At 53.6% G+C, this 20,695-nt stretch overlaps 1 protein-coding gene across 2 annotated transcripts in view; it reads left to right on the forward strand.

Annotated features, from left to right (window-relative positions):
• Positions 1 to 482: 482 nt before the first annotated feature.
• The window catches only part of ANXA5 (annexin A5), a 29,663-nt gene continuing 9,450 nt past the window's right edge, over positions 483 to 20,695 (forward strand). For both annotated transcript variants that reach the window (XR_013960774.1, XM_080671735.1), the window contains exons 1-6: positions 483 to 633; positions 766 to 816; positions 9,798 to 9,882; positions 11,719 to 11,813; positions 13,369 to 13,482; positions 15,184 to 15,274. Coding sequence is in view for 1 of the 2 variants with exons in the window: in XM_080671735.1 (XP_080527861.1) it covers positions 808 to 816; positions 9,798 to 9,882; positions 11,719 to 11,813; positions 13,369 to 13,482; positions 15,184 to 15,274 (394 nt within the window). In the remaining variant the exon portion in view is untranslated. The remainder of the gene's footprint in view (positions 634 to 765; positions 817 to 9,797; positions 9,883 to 11,718; positions 11,814 to 13,368; positions 13,483 to 15,183; positions 15,275 to 20,695) is intronic.

Below are 20,695 nucleotides of genomic sequence, written 5' to 3' on the forward strand. Positions count from 1 at the left end.
TTCATGGGGACATCCATCAAGTTTAAGTGATATTACAGTTTTCGGCTGGTTCTGAAAAGGAAACTGGCCCCGTAGAGGTTTTGAAATTTCCCTCCTAAGACACGGAATGCTCTACATTTAAGAGAGGGCTACTGGCACTTAAAGAGAAAAAGGAAAAGAAAAAGACTCATAACTTAAGAACAAATGGGAAACGGCCCTCAAAGCTTCACGCTTTTTCTATTCCAAGGTCAAAGATGTCCTTGGCGCAGTGACTGGCTGGCCCTGCAAAAAGACACCCACGCGCCGAGCAGCAGGCTGGGGCCCCCGTTTCCGCGGCCGCGGGGGCCAGGGAGTCCGGGACAGCTCCCCACCCTCGCCCGTCCCGCCCTCGGGGAGCGGTGCCCCATTTGGGTCCCGTAGCAGCCGCAGCCCCAGCTCCAGCCCCAGCCCCACCCGCTGCCTGGCCGCGCCCCACGCAGGCGCACGGAGGCCGGGGGCGGGGCGCGGCGGGGCGCGGCGGGGCGGGCTGGTAGGGGTGTTTCCGTTGCCTGGAGCTGGAGCAGCGGTCCGAGCGCCCTGCTGGCATCCCTGACCGTCTTGCTGCGCTCTAGCACTCGCCGCTCTCCGGAGGCTCCTGCTCCTGGTCCCTCTTTGGTGAGTGCGCGCCTGGCTCGGAAAGGGTACCTCCGAAGGGAAGAGGGGGGCACCGACGCCGGGCGGAGGGCGATCCCCTGCCGCGGAGGGCGGGTCTGCCCCCGGGAACCAGCGCTGGCCCCTGTCTTGCAGGCCCACGTCCCTTCGTCTCTTCTCCGGACCTGAGCAGTCGCCATGGCGCAGGTAAGGCCGTGCGCCCCGTGCAGCGCCCCGGTTCAGCGCCTTGGTTAGCGGCGCCCAGGGAGCTCTAGAATGTGTCTGGGAGCCGAGAAAGTTTAGGAGTCAAGAGACTGCCCCGGGGAACGTGCACGTCCCTGGGCCCCCTGCCGGTCTCTCGGGGCTCCCTCCCGCGTGTCCCGGACCTGCCCCAGCCCCGCGGGCGCGGCCAGGGTGACGTGGCCGGGCTTTGCGCGCTGCCTCGTCGTGAGTGAACGTGGAGAAGGGGCCTCCCCAAAATCCGAAGAGTCGCTAAAATTAGAACCAGAGCAGGAACAGCCCAGCGCGGTCATGTGAGGGGAACTCATTTTTTTTTTTTCTGGCTTCCTTCGTTTTTTTCCGCCAACTTTCCTGCATTTTAATGCCGTGGATGGGCGTCGGCTTTCCCTGCTGAGCTTGCCCGGCTTTCCCCAGTTGCTCAACCCAGTTTTACTAAAAGGAACTGTTCGTCGCAGGCACTGATTTTTTTTTTTTTTCATGCAAAACATGAAACAGAAAAGCCGCTTAAGTAATGAACTCGCGGAACGAGTTCTGAATTGAATTTCGCTTGGGTCTGTTTCAGAACTGGATGACCTAATATTGGCTTTCGTTGTCTCCTTAACATTAATCAGAAATGTAGGGAAGAGAGTCGTGTGATTTATAGAGCAGTCTTTAAACATGGACCATGTTACGCAGTCTTTTGTGAATGAAACATCGTTGCCTCGCAGCTCCACCCAAAACTAATTTTACAGACCTTATCCTTCTAAATGGCTTGTCAGAGACCAGGTCATTTTTTTAAACAAGAGTTTTCACTACTCAAACAATGCTCTTTCTCACCAAGAATTCTTCTTCTTCTTCTTCTTCTTTTTTTTTATCAGATTAACTTATCTAAATTGAGTAAGGTTTCCTAGTCCTTTCCAAGAGAAAATGGGAGGATTAAGATGGGTTGGTAACTGTATTAAATTCATCCAGTACTCCATTCTTACTTCCTCTTTTGCACTTAAGAAATCTTACAATAAACTGATTCTTAATGTTACTTCAAGTGGAAACTTTGGTTTAGGTTTTTCCCCATGGAAGGGATACTTTTATGTGGAATTAACTTTCCTGAGAATAATTTGTCCTATCTTGATATGCTGGTGTGGTGATATAAATGATGAGTGAGCAAGTTTCAAAGAATAATTCTCTTTATCCTTGCTTATTTGCTGTTTCTTGAATCTCTCCTGTACGTTTTCCCAGCGATGTCTGAAGTTTTTCAATCAATGCCTTTTAATTATGTAGACACTTGACCCAAGAGAGCATCAGTGAGCACATTTTTCCGGTGCGGACATTAATACCTTCAAAGAATGGAACTAGTGTAAGGGCCCTTATCTGTACAGAACATGGGAGAATGCTGGTTTGTATTATAAGATGATGTATGTGATTTCTATGCCAACATAACACCAGGCCTGTTTCCAATCAAAGCCACAGTTTTTAGTTATTATGAAAGTTACAGCTATTAAAGATACAGTGTTGAATTCACACTGGCTTTGTCATTAGTTATCCTTGGGAGCCATTCCAGCAAAACATTTTGGTGAAATATGTAATATTGCGATGGACTTTGGTTGTCTGTACTTGCATTATGGAATTGACTTTCCTGTCTGCATGTCCTCTGGTCCCAGGGCACCTGGAGGGGGCTTCCGTGTCAGGTTCAGAGGGTTTCCGGGGCGGTTCCTCGTGTTGACCTGTGGGTGTGGGGACCAGAGACCTCACTCTGTGGCCACCTGTAGACTCATGCGATCAGATGCCCGAATCTCTCCCAGGTGCACATTTTAGCAATTTAAAACGTATTATTAAAAATCTGTGTCTCTTTCCCAGCTGGGTGTAGCGTCGACACAGGAACCAAGAGGTCACTGGTTCGATTCCCAGTCAGGGCATATGCCCAGGTTGAGGGCTCGATCCCCAGTGGGGGGTGTGCTGGAGGCAGCCAATCAATGATTCTCTCTCATCATTGATGTTTCTATCTCTCTCTCCCTCTCCCTTCCTCTCTGAAATCAATAAAAATACATTAAAAAAAAATCAGTGTCTCTTTTTGAAAAATTAATATGTAGCCTTCCACAGTGGCAGTTTTTAAAAAATTGATTCAGAGAGGAAGGGAGAGGGAGAGAGAGATAGAAACATCAGTGGTGAGAAAGAATCATCGATCGATCAGCTGCCTCCTGCACACCACACCCCACACTAGGGATTGAGCCCGAAACCAGGCCAGGTGCCCTGACGGGGAATTGAACCGTGACTTCCTGGTTCATAGGTTGAGGCTCAGGCCCTCAGGCATGCACAGCGGCAATTCTTCATGTTTATGAACCATCTTGCGCACCAGTGTCTTCTCTTTCTACTTAACGTTGGAACCTCCCGACGTGCTCCCATGGGTTTCCCCATTTCACTAGTTAGCTAGAGCCAACTTTCCCACAGATGGTCTAAGTTACTTTAAATACATGCCGAAACCGGTTTGGCTCAGTGGATAGAGCGTCGGCCTGTGGACTGAAGGGTCCCGGGTTCGATTCCGGTCAAGGGCATGTACCTTGGTTGCGGGCACATCCCCAGTAGGGGGTGTGCAGGAGGCAGCTGATCGATGTTTCTCTCTCATCGATGTTTCTAGCTCTCTATCCCTCTCCCTTCCTCTCTGTAAAATATCAATAAAATATATTAAAAAAAATTAAAAAAAAATACATTCTGCACTCCTGGTTCGGGAAAAAAATCAAGATTTGGCTGTATTTCATAGATGAATGATCTATTTAACACATTTTCATTCAATTTTTAAGGCTTTTATCTTTAATTTTCTTTAAGGTGATGGAACTTTAAAATACTATACTGGGGCCGTCTGAGCTTAGTTTCATTTATAAGGTTGTTTATAAAGAGTGAACATATACAAGGGCAGCAGGATCATCAAGGCTCCTTAATTTTTCACTAGAAACTTCATGAACATCGGAGGAGTTACCTCCTGATGTGAAGGTTGGATTAGGAAATCTTGGGTTGGTTTGCAGTCCCTGAGCTGTGGTGATTTAGGAAGGTCTGGTGCAGGCGCAGGCGCAGTGTGAGCGGGGAAGCTGCGAGGAGGCTCAGTCCAGAGGCGATGCCTGCATCTGATGCACTTTTCAGGCCCTGCACCTGAAGTCGGATCCCTCGGTGGCGAAGGATTTCCCCTCGGGCCTCAGGTCAGGGTTATCCGATACCCCTGGCCTGTGCTGCTTCCGGCTAGTCTCACTCAGGTCCCCATTCCTTTGACTCTTGTCTTTGTTTTGGATCCTTTGGAAGAACTGGATCCAAAAGGGCTTGGCTGCGTTGCAAGCCCCTGAGTTCACTGGCAGTCGGCCCTTCATTCCCTCCTGGCAGCTCCTGCCCGGGAGACCTGCCCAGTGGCGGGTGAGTTAGAGGTGGCAGTCGGTGATGCCTCCTCTTGGTGACTTAGAAGTTTAACGTGGTAGAAATGTCACAACATTTTTACATCATAGATCCACTCCTGAAGTAAATTCTACTCCTGTAACCTGTATACTATTCTAAAACTTCACAAACACAGCAGTTGATTACAAGATAAATTAGGACTCCTGAGACCTTTCTTTGCTTTACTAGTATGTGGTTTTTGGATCCAGCCTTTCTGTGTTTTTAAATTCTGTGTAGAGAAGAGCAACCCTTCCCTTGCTCTTTGGTTTAATTTTACCCATTTTATTTTGGCGTGCCTGGTCTTTGAAGGTAAAGAACTTTCCAAAAAAGCCAACAAAATGATAGAGCTGGAGGAGTGGGTAATTTTGAAGGTGAGCGTTTAGAGTGAATTACATGTTTGGCCAGGTATTGTCTGAGAATGTGTCTAATTCCCTGTGAAGGCATTGTGGCAGGGGACGAGGGTGACTGAGGGTGACAGCATGGCTGAGGGACAGCACCTGGTGCAGTTGAGATTCTCCCGGGGGAGGCCCGATGTGTGCCCCGGGCGAGTGGTCGCACAGGACGGAGGGAAGCCCTGTCTGAGTCACGGGAAGTCACCCTGCCCAGCGCAGCCCACCTCCGTGGGTGGGGCGGGTGTGGGCAGGATGTCCACACGAGGGCTGTGGCCTCTGACTCACGTCTGTGACTCACGTCTGGTCCCTACGGGGCTTTGCTAGCGTGGACGGTGACTCTGGCTGTATGGAATGTAGCAAGTATTTCTCAATTTCTAGAAAGCTCTCTGGCCGGTAGTTACTCATTCCTTCTTCAGAGGTAGTGGCTGAGGTTCTGAGGACACTTCTCTCCCAGCTTTTGCCTGGTTTCCTTCATCCAGGGTCACAGGTCACTTCTTAGGCACATCCCTGTTGTCTCCTCTGTCGTTCACCTCACCCCTGCTTTAACATCTCTGTTTGTAACTCCTCCCTAGCCTGTAGACAGGGAAAGTGTTTTTAAGTGTGTTTTTAATGTTTTACTTATTTGTTGATGAGAGGGAGGAAGGAATGCATCAGCAGAGAGAGAGAGAGAGAGAGAGAGAGAGAGAGATCGAGAGAGATCTGTTCCACTTACTGATGCATTCATTGGTTGCTTCTTGAATGTGCCCTGACTGGGGATCTAACTTGCCACCTTGACTTCTCAGGTCGATGTTCCAGCCAGCTGAGCTACCCGGCCAGGGCCCAAGTCTGTTCTTAAAAGCATGCTTTAATAAACCACCGTTTGTCAGAGGGGGGCTCCCAGAGATGTCCGCCCCCCCCGCACCCCCTCCCTTCACTGCTCGGTGTCTCCAGTCCCATTGTTCCCGCCGCCAGGACCCAATCTTTCAACGCAGGGCCCTGTTCCCCCATCCCCCCTCCTTTTCTTCCTCTGTTTTCGACATGCCTGCCCCCTTCCCTCCTGGAACACGTTTCCCTCCGGCCTCCATGCCAGGGCCCTGGTGAGCCGTGTAGGTGCTGGTGGCCTTCCGAGGGCAGGTGGCGTCCCCTCTCCTCTGCTCTGGTTTCCGTCCCCCCTTGTCCTGTTTCTGCCTCCTCCCTGGCTCCAGTTCCCACCCATGTGCTGTCACTCACAGGCCTGCTGTGGAGAAAGGAAAGCAGCCGCCCGCTCCCCTGCCAACAAGGAGCCAGCTTCCTGCTTCCTTCTGCCGGCCATGACTCCGTCTGTCCAACCCTGACCCCGTCTGTCGGCCCTGACCCCGTCTGTCCGGCCCTGACCCCGTCTGTCCGGCCCTGACCCCGTCTGTCCGGCCCTGACCGTGTCGTCCGGCCCTGACCCTGTCTGCCGGCCCTGACCGCATCTGCCGGCCCTGACCGCATCTGCCGGCCCTGACCCCGTCTGTCCGGCCCTGACCCCGTCAGTCCGGCCCTGACCCCGTCTGTCCGGCCCTGACCCCGTCTGCCGGCCCTGACCCCGTCTGCCGGCCCTGACCCCGTCAGTCCGGCCCTGACCCCGTCTGCCGGCCCTGACCGCGTCTGCCGGCCCTGACCGCGTCTGCCGGCCCTGACCCCGTCAGTCCGGCCCTGACCCCGTCTGTCCGGCCCTGACCGCGTCTGCCGGCCCTGACCCCGTCTGCCGGCCCTGACCCCGTCTGCCGGCCCTGACCCCGTCTGCCGGCCCTGACCCCGTCAGTCCGGCCCTGACCGCGTCTGCCGGCCCTGACCGCGTCTGCCGGCCCTGACCCCGTCTGTCCGGCCCTGACCCCGTCTGCCGGCCCTGACCCCGTCTGCCGGCCCTGACCGCGTCTGCCGGCCCTGACCGCGTCTGCCGGCCCTGACCCCGTCAGTCCGGCCCTGACCCCGTCTGTCCGGCCCTGACCGCGTCTGCCGGCCCTGACCCCGTCTGTCCGGCCCTGACCCCGTCTGCCGGCCCTGACCCCGTCTGTCCGGCCCTGACCCCGTCTGCTGGCCCTGACCCCGTCAGTCCGGCCCTGACCCCGTCTGTCCGGCCCTGACCGCGTCTGTCCGGCCCTGACCGCGTCTGCCGGCCCTGACCCCGTCAGTCCGGCCCTGACCCCGTCTGTCCGGCCCTGACCCCGTCTGCCGGCCCTGACCCCGTCTGCCGGCCCTGACCCTGTCTGTCCGGCCCTGACCCCGTCTGCCGGCCCTGACCCCGTCTGTCTGTTCCTTTCCGCCTCAGCTGCTCCTGACCCGGAGTCTTCCACCTTCTCGTGCTGGTAGCTCTGCACAGTCTTCCCAGGTTTGCAGGGTCCGTTTTGTTGTCTCCACTGCTGCCCTGGTAACTGGGTGCAGAGTGGCTGCTCCTCCCGTGTCCCTGAGGGCTGGCCTGGAGCACGGAGGAAGCCAGCATTCCTGAGCTGACCTTCCAGTGCCCCCACAGGACCTCCCCTGGTTGTCGAAACACTCACCCTTCACCAGAGCCGCATTCTTCCCAGTTTTATGCTTCTGGAACACCTCCCTGCACTTCTCTACTTTCCCGAACCTGCCTGGCGATGTCACAGGCCACTTTCAAGACATTTTGGGGAAGTTTTTCCCATTTCTTCCCACTCTTCCCACTCTTCCCACTCTTCCCACTCAGTCCCTCCCCGAGTGCTCATGTCAGCCCAGAGAACCCTCTGTGTATGTCCTACTCAGTCGTGCCTTCTTGGCTGTAGAGGTCCTGGCGTTTTCCTAGTGAGTGTACAGTGCCCGGCACGTGGGAGGCATTTAGAAATGGTTGTTGCTAAGCCAGCATGGCTCAGTGGTTGAGCATCGACCTATGAACCAGGAGGTCAGGGTTCGATTCCCGGTCAGGGCACATGCCCTGGCTGTGGGCTCGGCCCCCAGTGTGGGCAAGCAGGAGGCAGCTGATTGATGTTTCTATCTCTCCCTTCCTCTCTGATATAAAGTATATATCCTATATAATAAAAGCCTAATATGCAAATTGTCACACAGCTCAGTGCAGGAGCTGCCCCCTGGTGGTCAATGTGCTCCACAGGGGAGCACTGCTTAGCCAGAAGCCGGGCTCACAGCCCGGCCAGTGCAGCTGCAGTGGCGGGAGCCTCTCCTGCCTCCCCTGCAGGTGGGTGGTAAGGAGGGAGGGTCCCAGACTGTGAGAGCCCTGGACTGCGAGAGGGATGTCTGACTGCCGGCTTAGGCCCGATCCCTGGAAGGGATCCCAGGTTCTCACACAGCGAGAACGTGTGTGTTTCCTCATTGTTATGACAATGCTGGTGGTGCCGGCAGAGGGTTTGAAGCAGCCCCACTAAGCGGCTGCACGTGGGCTGAGAGCAGCACTTCCCCTCCCAGTCTGGATGGGCTGTCTTCCCAACCTTTTCAGCTTTATCTCCTAAGCGGTGCTCCCTGTAACCATGTAGGACCACCTGATGTTACCTGTATCAGCCGCCCGGTTTCTCGTGGCTCAAGCCGTGGAACCAGGGGAGGGGATCTGTGGCTCTTCGTGCATCTGCTGTGTTAGAGGCGGGCGGTGGAGACAGCTTGGTGGGGGCACGTTTCCCGGGGAGGTGGGGGGCATGGAGAGCTTTGACTTAGCTTCCTCGCCTCCTGATGAGATGGGGGTGGGGTGGGGGGGGATGGGCTGCCCCTCCCCTTCCCTAGCTGGCCACACCCTTTCTTTAGCTCAGGGATGAGGAAGGAGCTGCTGCCAGCCTACACGGCCTGGCAGTCACGCGGGAAACAGCCCTTCCTCCTGGGCTGTGTTCTTTGGGCCCCAGGAGCACAGCCCTGAGGTCCCCTGGAGAGACTCTCAGGGTGACTCCTGTTGTGAGGAAGGACGAGGAACCTTTCTTCTTTCCTTGAATGAGAGGAGGGATAGGAGAGAGAGTTATCCTGACCCCGTCACGGTGGTGAGGGAGACTATTCAAGATGATTGCAGTGGGGAGAGAGTGGGTTCTAGTCTGAATATAGCAAAGACGCTGGGGATGCAGTAGGGGAGGGGTCAGTGGGCGGAGATTACCGAGAGGGGACACCCAGGGCAGGGGGTCTTGCTAACCTGGCCCAGGAGGGTTCTTGCTGGAGATAGCCCACGACTTACTCCTCAAAGGGGGGCGTGAGGACTGGACAGATGTGGAGGGCGGGGCTCTAGCTGACTCAGCAGGTTCCTGCTGCCGCTGGGGAGGGACCAGGCCTTGCCATTAAGGGGCTCAGAGGAGCCGCCTGAGGGGGTCAAGGATCCGTGCGCTGCTCTTTCAGGAGGCGTAGCTCAGGGCCCGGAGGAGCGGCCGCCAGCTGCCCTTGGCGCTGTGTCCTGTGGCTGCTCTCTCTGCATCTGTTTTGTTTGGCTGGTGTAGGATGTTGCTGGCCAGTCCAGCAGTTGGAGGCTGGGGTGGGGAGTAGGTGACCGGGCTTGCCTGTGTTCATAATCCAACACGGGGGTCCTGCCCTCCCCTTAGGGTCCCTCAGTTTCAGATGGAACCCTAAGGGGAGTTTGGAGGGACTGTGAAGACATTTGTGGGTAGAAGGAAATGCTGCAGCCTCCCTTTATCATAAGATAAATGTTTGGCTCAGTGTTAGTAGCCTTCTTCTGCTAAAGGTCGACTGATGTACAGGCATGAAATGTGTTGATGCTTTAAGTGCTGTGTGTATGATCAAAGGATGGGTAGCAGGAAACTTTAGAGAGAATCTCCCACAATGCACCTTTGTCTTTAAAAGATTGCCTTCTTCTGGCGCACACATTTCCAGTATACTTCCAGGCGTTGCCAGGTTACCTTAAAGTTACTAATAAGAAACAGGGCTAGATGCAAAGTCATGTAATGAGAGCATAGAGCACCTGGGTTAGGGCTTCCAGCTAGAATGCGGGCTCCACGGGCTCCTGGATCAGGGGCCAGAGGCTTCCTGCGAAGGGGGCCTGGGAGGAGGCGAGTCAGGAGGTGGGGGGGGAGGGTCCTTACGGGCCACGCCCCAGGGAAGAGGCCTTGGGAGCCGGCCTCCGGCTGCAGACATTGAATTGTCCTGCTGATCCTGCTGATCCGCCCATTTCAAATAGGATGACACAGGGGGAACTGTTCCTGTGCTTGCTTTGTGTATGAGTTAGTCACACTGTGAATAACGCCCCTGTTCCCGCCTCAGGCTCTCAGAGGCACCGTGACCGACTTCCCAGGGTTTGATGAGCGGGCGGATGCGGAAACCCTCCGGAAGGCCATGAAGGGCCTGGGTAAGGCCCCCTTCCTTTTGTTCTAAAGAAACCGGACCGTTGTTTTTCCAAACAAAATGTCTTCGATTCACAGAGGATTGACTTTGGAATATTTTGATCTGGAGAGAGGTGCGCTGAGATAGGGGAATCATGCGCCTGGCCCCCCGGTGTTCAGTGTCTGCACTGAGCAGCCTCGGTCTGCAGCGCCAGTCAGCTCTTCCTGTGGCGGGTGATGGCCAGAGGAGCAGACCTTCCCGAGGCCCACCCTCTGCAGTCTTCGCTGTCCTTGCCCAGCACCATCCGCTTCTTCACGCCTCCTCCATGCCCATCTCCTCTGTCCCAGCCTCCTTTCCAGCCGCTTAGTAGCCTCTGTCCTCAAGGATTTCCACATACACTGTTCCCCGTCCCCAGGCCCCTGCACCAGGTGCTCCCCATCCCCAGGCCCCTGCACCAGGTGCTCCCCATCCCCAGGCCCCTGCACCAGGTGCTCCCCATCCCCAGGCCCCTGCACCAGGTGCTCCCCATCCCCAGGTCCCTGCACCAGGTCCTCCCCATCCCCAGGCCCCTGCACCAGGTCCTCCCCATCCCCAGGCCCCTGCACCAGGTGCTCCTCGTCCCCAGGCCCCTGCACCAGGTGCTCCCCATCCCCAGGTCCCTGCACCAGGTGCTCCCCATCCCCAGGCCCCTGCACCAGGTCCTCCCCATCCCCAGGCCCCTGCACCAGGTGCTCCTTGTCCCCAGGTCCCTGCACCAGGTGCTCCCCATCCCCAGGCCCCTGCACCAGGTGCTCCCCATCCCCAGGCCCCTGCACCAGGTCCTCCCCATCCCCAGGCCCCTGCACCAGGTGCTCCTCGTCCCCAGGTCCCTGCACCAGGTGCTCCCCATCCCCAGGCCCCTGCACCAGGTGCTCCCCATCCCTAGGCCCCATGTTAGGACCCACCTTTCTCAGATCTGGCTGCCCTTGGGGAAGGTTCCTGGTGGAGCAGGGATAGTGGGGGGCTCTGGCCTGCCCAGGCCTCCGTGGAACTCAGCCCGCCTGTCTGACTCCTCCCCTGGTCTCTGAGCCACGCTGTACCTGCTGTTCCTCCTGCTGCCCTTTACTCTCATCCCAACAAAAGCCTGTCTTCCTTCCTCCTGGCCTTTCATCCTTCAAGACTGATGGCTGCACCTTTTCCCAAACCCCATCCACCTCCTGTCGCTCAGAGAACCTGCTTGGGACCCCACTTAGCGCCTGGGCCTCCCCTGGGCCCTGTCACATTCTGCCGTAGCTCACGGTTGTGTGTGTCTATATTTTTCCCCTAAATAGTCTGTCACTTGAAACCGGGGTGTCCATCTTTGCCTCTCTCAATCCCTGGAAGGCCCACGGCTTCGTGCGTGGGAATAGCCATTGTTTGCTGCAAGGAAACCGGTGCCCTGAGTGTGTGAAAGTCAGGAGTGTTTCCCACCTGCTTCATGGAGCAGCAGCGACAGGGTCGAATGTGCTGGCAGTGTAACATCAGCTATGTGTTCAATGCTCTAGTTTATTTTATTTTCTAAAATATATTTTTTATTTTATTTCATAGAAGAAGGGAGAGGGAGAGAGAGATACATCAATGATGAGAGAGAACCATTGATCAGCTGCCTCCTGCACATCCCCCTACTGGGGATCGAGCCTGCAGCCTGAACACATGCCCTTGACCGGAATCAAACCTGGGACCCTTCATTCCGCAGGCTGACGTTCTATCCATTGAGCCATGCTGGCCGGGCTCAATGCTCTAGTTTAATGCTTTTCATAACACGACGTGTTGTATGAGGTGAGGCCCCGAGGGCCCTGGGCGGGTGGGTGTGCAGCCAGGCCTGACTAAGTGCCACCCGCAGGCACCGATGAGGAGACCATCCTGACCCTGCTGACTGCCCGCAGCAACGCGCAGCGCCAGGAGATCGTGGCCGCCTTCAAGACTCTGTTCGGCCGGGTAAGACACGCCTCCCCGTCCACTGCTGGCAGCTGCGAGTTTTAAGATGAGTTTGAAATCTGCTGCGTTCTTTGGCAGAAATCGTGTATTTAGCGATTCCAGCTTTCCTCCTCCCCGTCCCCCATTTGCTTAATTAGCAGCTGTTGGTGAACAGTGCTCACCCGCTTGTCCCCACACATTGCTCTTCCTGCGTGAGGCTGGACCCCGTCCTCCAGCGCCGCCCCAGGGTGTCCCACGGGGTCCTGGCCTCTGCAAGGTGTCCCATGGGGTACCAGCCTCCGCCAGGGTGTTGCACGGGGTCCCGGCCTCCTCCAGGGTGTCCCACGGGGTCCCGACCTCCCCAGGGTGTCCCACGGGGTCCTGGCCTCTGCAGGGTGTCCCATGGGGTCCCGGCCTCCGCCAGGGTGTCCCACAGGGTCCCGGCCTCTGCAGGGTGTCCCACGGGGTCCTGGCCTCTCCAGGATGTCTCACAGGGTCCTGGCCTCCCCAGGGTGTCCACGGGGTCCTGGCCTTTCCAGGGTGTCCCATGGTATCCCGGCCTCCCCAGGCTGTCCCACGGGGTCCTGGCCTTCCCAGGCTGTCCCACGGGGTCCTGGCCTTCCCAGGCTGTCCCACGGTGTCCCGGCCTCTGCCAGGGTGTCTCACAGGGTCCTGGCCTCCCCAGGGTGTCACATCGTGTCCTGGCCTCCCCAGGCTGTCCCACGGGGTCCTGGCTTCTGCCAGGGTGTCTCACGGGGTCCTGGCCTCCCCAGGGTGTTTCATGGTGTCCCGGCCTCCCCAGGGTGTCCCATGGGGCCCCGGCCTCTGTTTCCCAGCTGTCGGCCTGGTCCGCGATGCAGGTGGTCAGGCCACAGGCACAGTCTCGATGGGGAGTGGTATTTTGACGAATCAAACAGAAATTAAATTTGTTATGAAATGAATGGGTGCCTACATAAACAACTTAGATGTCATCTTATCATTCTGTAAATTTTCATTTGTCCTTTCATTTAGAAACAAATGCAAAGCAAAAAAAGAAAAAAAAAAAGAGAAGCAGGTACTTTGAACCCAGTTTCTAGCTGTCAGGAGACTCAGGAGGGGGTGGGAATCCTGCTCTCCTTCTCACCCATGAGTGTTTCCCATGGTGCAGGCCCCAGTCGGGCACAGTGCGTCCTCCGTGACATTGAGAGAAAAGAAAGATGTTCACGTAGGATGGGCCAGATTTTACCCTTTGTCAAAATACATTTACGATTTGTTGGGGGAAGTATTTTTTTAAAGCTACACACGTTTCTCAGAACAGTATTTTTAAAACAGAATTTTTTGTGTCCTTTTAAAGTTTTCATTTTTTTAATTCCGGAAGGAAGAGAAACATCTCTTGAGAACAGCGACCTTGACACGGAGGGTGTGGCCTTGCTTTCCCTCAAGCCCAGGCCCTGCAGGCGCAGCACTTAGAGCCTGGGCTTTGGCTTCGCTTCTGTGCCTTCTGCTGGGGAGCCCTTCAGAGCGAGGGCTGCCATTCACGGTGAAGAAGAACCGCAGCGTGTGCGCCCGGTAACGCGTCTGTGTTCTCTGTGAGCAGGACCTTTTGGACGACCTGAAGTCGGAACTGACGGGGAAGTTCGAGAAGCTGATTGTGGCTCTGATGAAGCCCTCGTGGCTCTACGACGCCTACGAGCTGAAGCACGCCCTCAAGGTACAGGCGTTGCCCATGCACCTCCCTGATGTGGGTCTGTGCTCGTGACCATCCCTTCTTCATAATAAAAATATTCAGTTATTCCTGTGAGGGTTTCCTGGAGAACAGAGCTGTGGGAGGCCATCAGGGGGAGAGGAGGGAGGCAATTACAAGTGTGTCATTTAATCCTTCTTGTATAGTTTACTCAATACTAGTGGCTATTTACATTTAAAAAAATATATAAATATTGTTATTGATTTCAGAGAGCAAGGGAGAGGGAGAGAGAGAGAAACATCAATGATGAGAGAGAATCATGGATCGGCTGCCCCCTGCACGCCCCGCACTGGGATCAAGCCCGCAACCTGGGCATGTGCCCTGACCAGAAATCGAACCACGACCTCCTGGTTCATAGGTCGATGTTCAACCACTGAGCCATGCCAGCTGGGTACTATTTACATTTTTAACATTTTTTACAGCCTTTTAGATCTTTTAAGCCTGTTTCTAATTTTGAGATGTGTCTGTTCAGGTTAGGTATTTTGTCTTATAAAATAGGAAGTTGGCGGGTTGGGGAAAACAGTATTGTTAATCATTAGAGGTTAAACAACGAAGCTTCGGGAATTTTCAGATCAGAAAGTGTTGTTACACCCTTTCCTCGGAGAATCGGGTGAACTTGTTATACTTGCATTGTAGCAGGTGTCCTTGCCGGGTGCTGGAATATTGTGTCAGTCCGGCTACATTGAAACAGTGGTTTGGACCCATGGCACTGAGTTAGCAGTTTTGAGTTTGGAGGAAAAAGGAAACAGATTGAATAACAAAGAGATAATGTGGCCCAGGGATTCTTCGTAGGAGTGGAAGGAAGAGGGGGGCCAAGTTAGGGCCTTCCTGGGCTTACGCCCTGCATTTTCCTGCAGCAGCTCTTTGGGAATAAACACTGTCTTAGGGCACTGGAGGCAGGGTGTCTTTGGAGTGCTCTGAAGTGGTAGCAGCAGCTAAGGTTCTGCCAGAGCGTAAATCCAGGTCTTTCAAGGGCTTGATTTTTGGTAAAGAAACATATGAAGAGAATGATGCTTAAATATACTACCTTTTAAAATTAAGTTAGGTTATATCATTGCTTGTATCTTCAAATGTATCAGTGTCATTATGGCTTTTATAATCAGAAAAAGGAAAATGGATTACAATTATTTTTCAAAACTCCAGAAAGCAAGTCCCAATCCTTTTACTGATTCAGTTCCTGCTCACTGAGCCATGCTGCTCAGACGTCCCCGTGCGCCCACAGAGAACTGAGTTGGGGGCAGGGCTGATGTTTTGAGATAGATTGTTTACGTATCAGTGCTTCTCTATATAAATCCATGTAAGAGTTACATTTGCACTATTTCAGCCTTTTTTTATTTTTCCATGTTTCATTAAAATGTTTTACTTTTAAACACTTTAGAATTAAGCCGATAAAATGACAGGGTTGTGTAATCTGCTGTCTCTGAATGCACACTTACATTCAATGAAGGTTGTTTTTCATTAGACAACAAGGGATAAAATTGTCTTAGGAAAGAAAATTAATTTGAAGTTTCTTATTTCTGTAACTAACGGAACTCATGCAAAGAAGTGAATGTTACCTTGGGTACTCTTTATATAATTCTGCAGTTTGGGTAACGTCTATTCTAGGAAAATCACTTTCTTTTTAGTCTGTTGACATGTTCTTTTCATTAAAAATTAATCTCCACACAGGGAGCGGGGACGGATGAGAAAGTCCTGACGGAAATCATTGCTTCCAGGACCCCCGAGGAACTCACAGCCATAAAGAACGTCTACGAAGAAGGTACAGGCTTCAACCTGTGCTTCTCGTCTCCATTGTCCCTCCTTCATTTCTCTAGAGCGAATGCAGGTCCGTGGTTGCAGGAGGCAGGCCACGCGTGATTGCTGGATGAATGGGTGAGGGAATAAATGAGAAACCATTCAAGTTGCTTTTCTCCTTCCTCTCCTCTTACCCATAACTAATGTAGTTATATATGGGTAAATGTTTTAGTGTTTATAAGGAGCTTTGGATGAAGACGGCATTCCCTTTTAAATAGGATTCGCCACTAGCGTAGGGATATACAAGTGGGTCTTTCTTTCACATTCACTTTAAGATGTAAGTGGGCCCTGCCAGTGTTGCTCAGTGGTTAGAATTTCAGCCTGTGTATCAGAGGGTCGAGGGTTAGATTCCTTGTCAAGGGCATTTACCTGGGTTGCGGGTTCACTCCCTGCCCATGGTTGGGGTGTGTGCAGGAGGCAACCAGTTGATGTGTTTCTCTCACATCAATGTTTCGCTCTCTCTCCCCACCTCCCTTCTACTCTCTGTAAAAGCAATGTTAAGAAAAGATATATCTTTGGGTGAGGATTAACAAAAGGGAAAGATGTAAGGGTTTTTTCTTCCTTATAAAAGTTCACTTTTCTGTTAGCAAAGCTGAGAATTATCTTAGGTAAAAAGATATTTCACCCGGCTGAGAGTGGCCGAGCGTCTTCGACCAGGCATGCTATTCTGTGACGGCAGTGTTTGAGGGCTCCATGGCTGGCTTTCCCTTCTGGCCTGCCTTACTTTTCTTGTGAAGAAAAGTCTGTCGGTCTGAAGCATATTCTGTGAATGGAACCAGGAAAATGAAAGTAAAAGTAAAGGTAGTAGAGAGTTCCCCCCGCTGTCAGATTTCCTGCACCAGACTTGCCCTGCCTGACAGAGGTGACCAGCCATCTGGATGGCGGCCAGTCCACAGGCCGCCACACCCACTGCTCTTAGCCAGGAGCTTTTGTTTGTTAATCTTAGGACGTCGCTGGAACCCAGCAAGTCAGAACAGTGTGGGATTTACAGCAGCTAAATAGTTACCTTTCCAAGTGCTGGTCTCTCTGTCATAGGCCCCTCTCACCAACACTAAGAGGGGTTCCAGGACTGGACAGCCCCCTGCACCAGGGGGAGAGGCTGTTCCCAACCTCGATCCTCGTCTTCTCATATAAATGAACTAGAGGCCTGATGCATGAAATTCGTGCAAGGGGCTCGGCCCTTGCAGCCATGGCAGCTGCGCAGCCGGATGGATGGTCATTCTGCTCTTTGGCTGTCCTGTCTAATTAGCATATTACACTTTTATTATTATACTAGAGGCCCGTATTATTATACGGAGGGGAGGTGTCCCTCAGCCCAGCCTGCACCCTCTCCAACCTGGGATCCCTCTCACAATCCAGGACTGCTGGCTCCCAACTGCTCGCCTGCCTGCCTTCCTGATTGCTCCTAACTGCTTCTGTCTGCCAGCCTGATCACCCCCTAACCACTCCCATGCCAGCCTGATTGATGCCTAACTGCTCCCTTGCTAGCCTGTTTTCCCCTAACTGCCCTCCCCTGCAGGCCTGGTCACCCCTAACTGCTCTCCCCTGCAGGCCTGGGTCCCTCCCAACTGCCTTTCCCTGCAGGCCTGGTCGCCCCCAACTTCCCTCCTCTGTCGCTTGGTCACCCCTAACTGCCCTCCCCTGCAGGCTTGATTGCCCCCAACTGCCCTCCCTTGCAGGCCTGGTCCCTTCCAACTGCCCTCCCCTGCTGGCCATCTTGTGGTGGCCATCTTGTGTCCACATGGGGGCAGGATCTTTGACCACATGGGGGCAGCCATCTTATGTGTTGGAGTGATGGCCAATCTGCATATTACTCTTTTATTAGATAGGATAGAGGCCTGCTGCACGGGTGGGGGCCAGCTGGTTTGCCCTGAAGGGTGTCCCGGATCAGGGTGGGGGTTCCCTTGGGGTGTGGGGCAGCCTGGGCGAGGGGCCTGTGGTGGTTTGCAGGCTGGCTATGCCCCCCCGGTAACCCAATTGGAGGCCCTGGTATCTGGGGTTTATTTATTTTCTACAATTGAAACTTTGTAGCCTGGAGCAGAGCCAAGCCTTCTGCTTGCTCTGTGGCGGCAGCCATTTCTTTTGGGATTTATGATTCTTCTATAATTGAAACTTTGTAGCCTTAAGCGGAGGCCTGGGCCGGCCAGGGTGTGCGGAAAGCTTGGCTTCCTCCATAGCCGGGGGCAACCCTATCCTCCTGCTCTTTCCAGCTCCGTGGCTGCCGTCATTTCTGTTTGGGTTTATGTATCTTCTATCATTGAAACTTTGTAGCCTTGAGTGGACGCCTAGGCGGGCAAGGGCAGGCGGAAAGCTTGGCTTCCTCCATCGCCGGGGAAACCTCCTGCTCTCTGTGGCCGTAGCCATCTTGGTTGGATTTATTTGCATATTCGCTCCTGATTGGCTTGTGGGCGTGGCTTGTGGGCGTAGCGGAGTGATGGTTAATTTGCATATTACTCTTTTATTATATAGGACACTGAGTGGCCAGATTATTATGATCTCTGAACACATAATAATCTGGCCACTCAGTGTATATATATGTATATATATTAGAGGCTGGTGCATAAATTCATAAATTTGTGCGTGGGTGGGGTCCGGCCAGCCTGGCCAGGGGGAGGGGACATGGGTGGTTGGTCGGCCTGCCTGCTGGTTGAACTCCTGGTGGAGGGGACAATTTGCATATTAGCCTTTTATTATATAGGATATACACTGAGTGGCCAGATTATTATGCGTTCAGAGATCATAATAATATGGCCACTCAGTGTAGATTTATACGAGGGACCTTGACTGCCTTGTGAAAAGCCAATTTATTAAAGCAATTAAAGCATGCATCTTGATTGAAAGACGCAAAATCAAAGCAAGCAAACATACATCTGGCTTATGATGTGCAGACGGGCTCTCAGCTCATCTGAAGAGCGAGTTTGGTGGGGGTCTGAGGTGTTATACACCCTTCTGTCTATAGGCTTCAAAACTCCTCTGCTGACTATTTTGGTGCAGAATAATTCTCAAGGCCCCTTATTTTTACTTTGTTGTGGCCTTCCCAGAATTCATGAGAAGCACCTGAAACTTTATCTTGCTCAGCGGGAGACTGCTGGCTTCTCTGCTTAAGGAGTAAAACTGCCCTTTTGCCCTTTCCCCTCCCCCTCCCTCTTTGCATTCTCTCATTAGGGAGGTTTTTAACCATTTGCTCTCATGTCCTTGGCTTGGGAAGATACTGGCCTGTTAGTTACAAGTTGGCTGCACTGTTTGGCCTTGTTTTAACTTCCCTGCCTCAGTTTCCCTTTTCCTCCTGCCCTGGAGTCCTGTAACACTTCTTGCCTGCTTCTGCTTTTATAGCTGGATAGCCCCAACCATGAGGCAGAGGTGGTACATGCATCTCAGATGCCCGTGGTCACCTGAGAGCTGTATTCCATGTCACAGTCAGGTATCTCTTTCTGACATGGAAGGGTGAGCCTGTGTGCCGCCCGTGGCTGCCGGGTGCCTCGAGGGCACAGTGCCTGCGAGTGGTCCCCTGTTTGGCTGCGACGCTGTGCAGGGGCTCTGGGTCTGGCAGCGTGTGGGCTGTCGCGAATGACTGGGAAGGTGCACCCGGCCTAGTTTGCGCCCTCAGGGCATTTGCTGCCTATTGAGGGGTGACAGGACAGTAAACTTCAAACTGAAGCCAAAAGTCTTTAATGCAAACATTCACTCAGAGGAGAGAGGCTTTGGGTGTTGGGAGGGTCTTCATGGTGTAGTCAGGCGCTGAGCAGGGTTTTGAGATGGGAGGTGGGTAAGGGGAGAAGGAAGGCAGTTTTGGTCGCCCCCGGCTTGCAGTGCCATGGAGACCGGGCTGTGGGAAGTGTGCGGAGGGGACAGAACCCGACAGTGTGGAGGAAATGTGTGTGTCCAGGTGGAGAGAACCTGAGCAGCTGAGGTTAGGCTGTTCGAGGGGGATTCGCCTGGCAGGTCAGCAGGTTGGCCTTGGTTCAAAGGCACAGCGCTCCCCCAGTGGGCGAGGGGTATTGAAGGACCAGGAGGAAGGATCTGCATCAGGTGGCCGCGTGTGGGCAGGAGGTAAGCCAGGCAGGTCCCACCTGTCCAGGTGGGTGGCAGTTGGGGGGAATGACTCCTAGGGAGACACGTGTGAAAGGCGTTGGGGTAGAGGGAGCGAGGAAAGAGTCCTGCGGGTTTTGTATTTGGGTAACGGATTGAAATAAACATGCAATGCTCTTGGACCTTTTCAAATAGAAGTTTCAGGCTTTTAAGTGTTGTCTGCTTTCAGATAACGATGAAATATTTAAATGCCTTGGAGTCGTGCCTCCTTCCTGCAGGGGCGCTGCGGGCTACTGGGGTCCATTCTCCCCTGCCCTCGGCCGCTGGGGAGGAGCTGAAATGTGTGGCGGGCAGCGGCCTAGGTTAAGCGGTCACTGCTCTCCTTCAGGGTGAACTTTATTTGCTGGTGAGGAAAATCACCCTGTTAGTGGAAGGATGGCCAGTCCCCAAGAAAGTAAACAGAGGATCAGAGCAGCAGTTTTCATCTGGTGTGCTGCATGAATATTCAAGACGTGCAATCCTGACTACTGAGTCAGGGGCACCGACCTCTCCCCTTAGATTGTCAAATGAAAACATGACAACAGCCAACACAACAATAGCCATCCGGTGTGAATGAATCAGAATGATGCCTCCTTTTGTGTGTCACATTGGCAGGAAGTATATCTGTGCGTGCTGCAGGATTTTAGTGATTCATTTATGCCATGAGATGGGAGAGGTTGAAAATTGCTGGTATGGAGGACGGGAGACCTTTGGGACCGTCCTGTACACCGTCCGGAAGGAAGGAGGCATTTGGCACGGGATCGCTTGCACTGGAGGCTCTCGGTGCCGCCGTGTCCGCGGGCTCACAGCGACATTGCCCAGAGCACTTGTGAGCGCTGAGTCATCGTTCAGGCGTGGACCGAGGGCTTCTGGGAAACCGAATGCCTCTCTGTCCAGCACTCACTCAGAGCCTTTGCTGTCACAGTCTAGAGCACTCAGAACAGAGTAGAGAACATTTATGCTAATTAGATACTTTAAAGTTAAGATCAATTTAAAAAAATGTTTTTATTGATTTCAGAGAGAGGAAGGGAAGGGAAAGGGAAAGAGAAATAGAAACACCAGTGATGAGAAGGAATCGATTGGCTTCCTCCTACACGCCAATCCCAATCGACTTTTCAGGCTTTTAAATGCTGCCTGCTTTCAAATAACGATGAAATATTTAAATGCCTTGGAGGTACCTCCTTCCTTCAGGGGCGGCTGCACGTTAGTAACAAGGGCTGCGGGCTCCTGTGGTCCTGGGAATGGAGCCTGCAACCCGGGAATGTGCCCTGATGGAATCGAACCACGACCTCCTGGTCATGCCCGCTGGGCTGATTGG

The sequence above is a fragment of the Plecotus auritus genome (genome assembly GCF_963455305.1).
Source record: "Plecotus auritus genome assembly, chromosome: 6".
In the NCBI taxonomy this organism is placed as follows: domain Eukaryota; kingdom Metazoa; phylum Chordata; class Mammalia; order Chiroptera; family Vespertilionidae; genus Plecotus; species Plecotus auritus.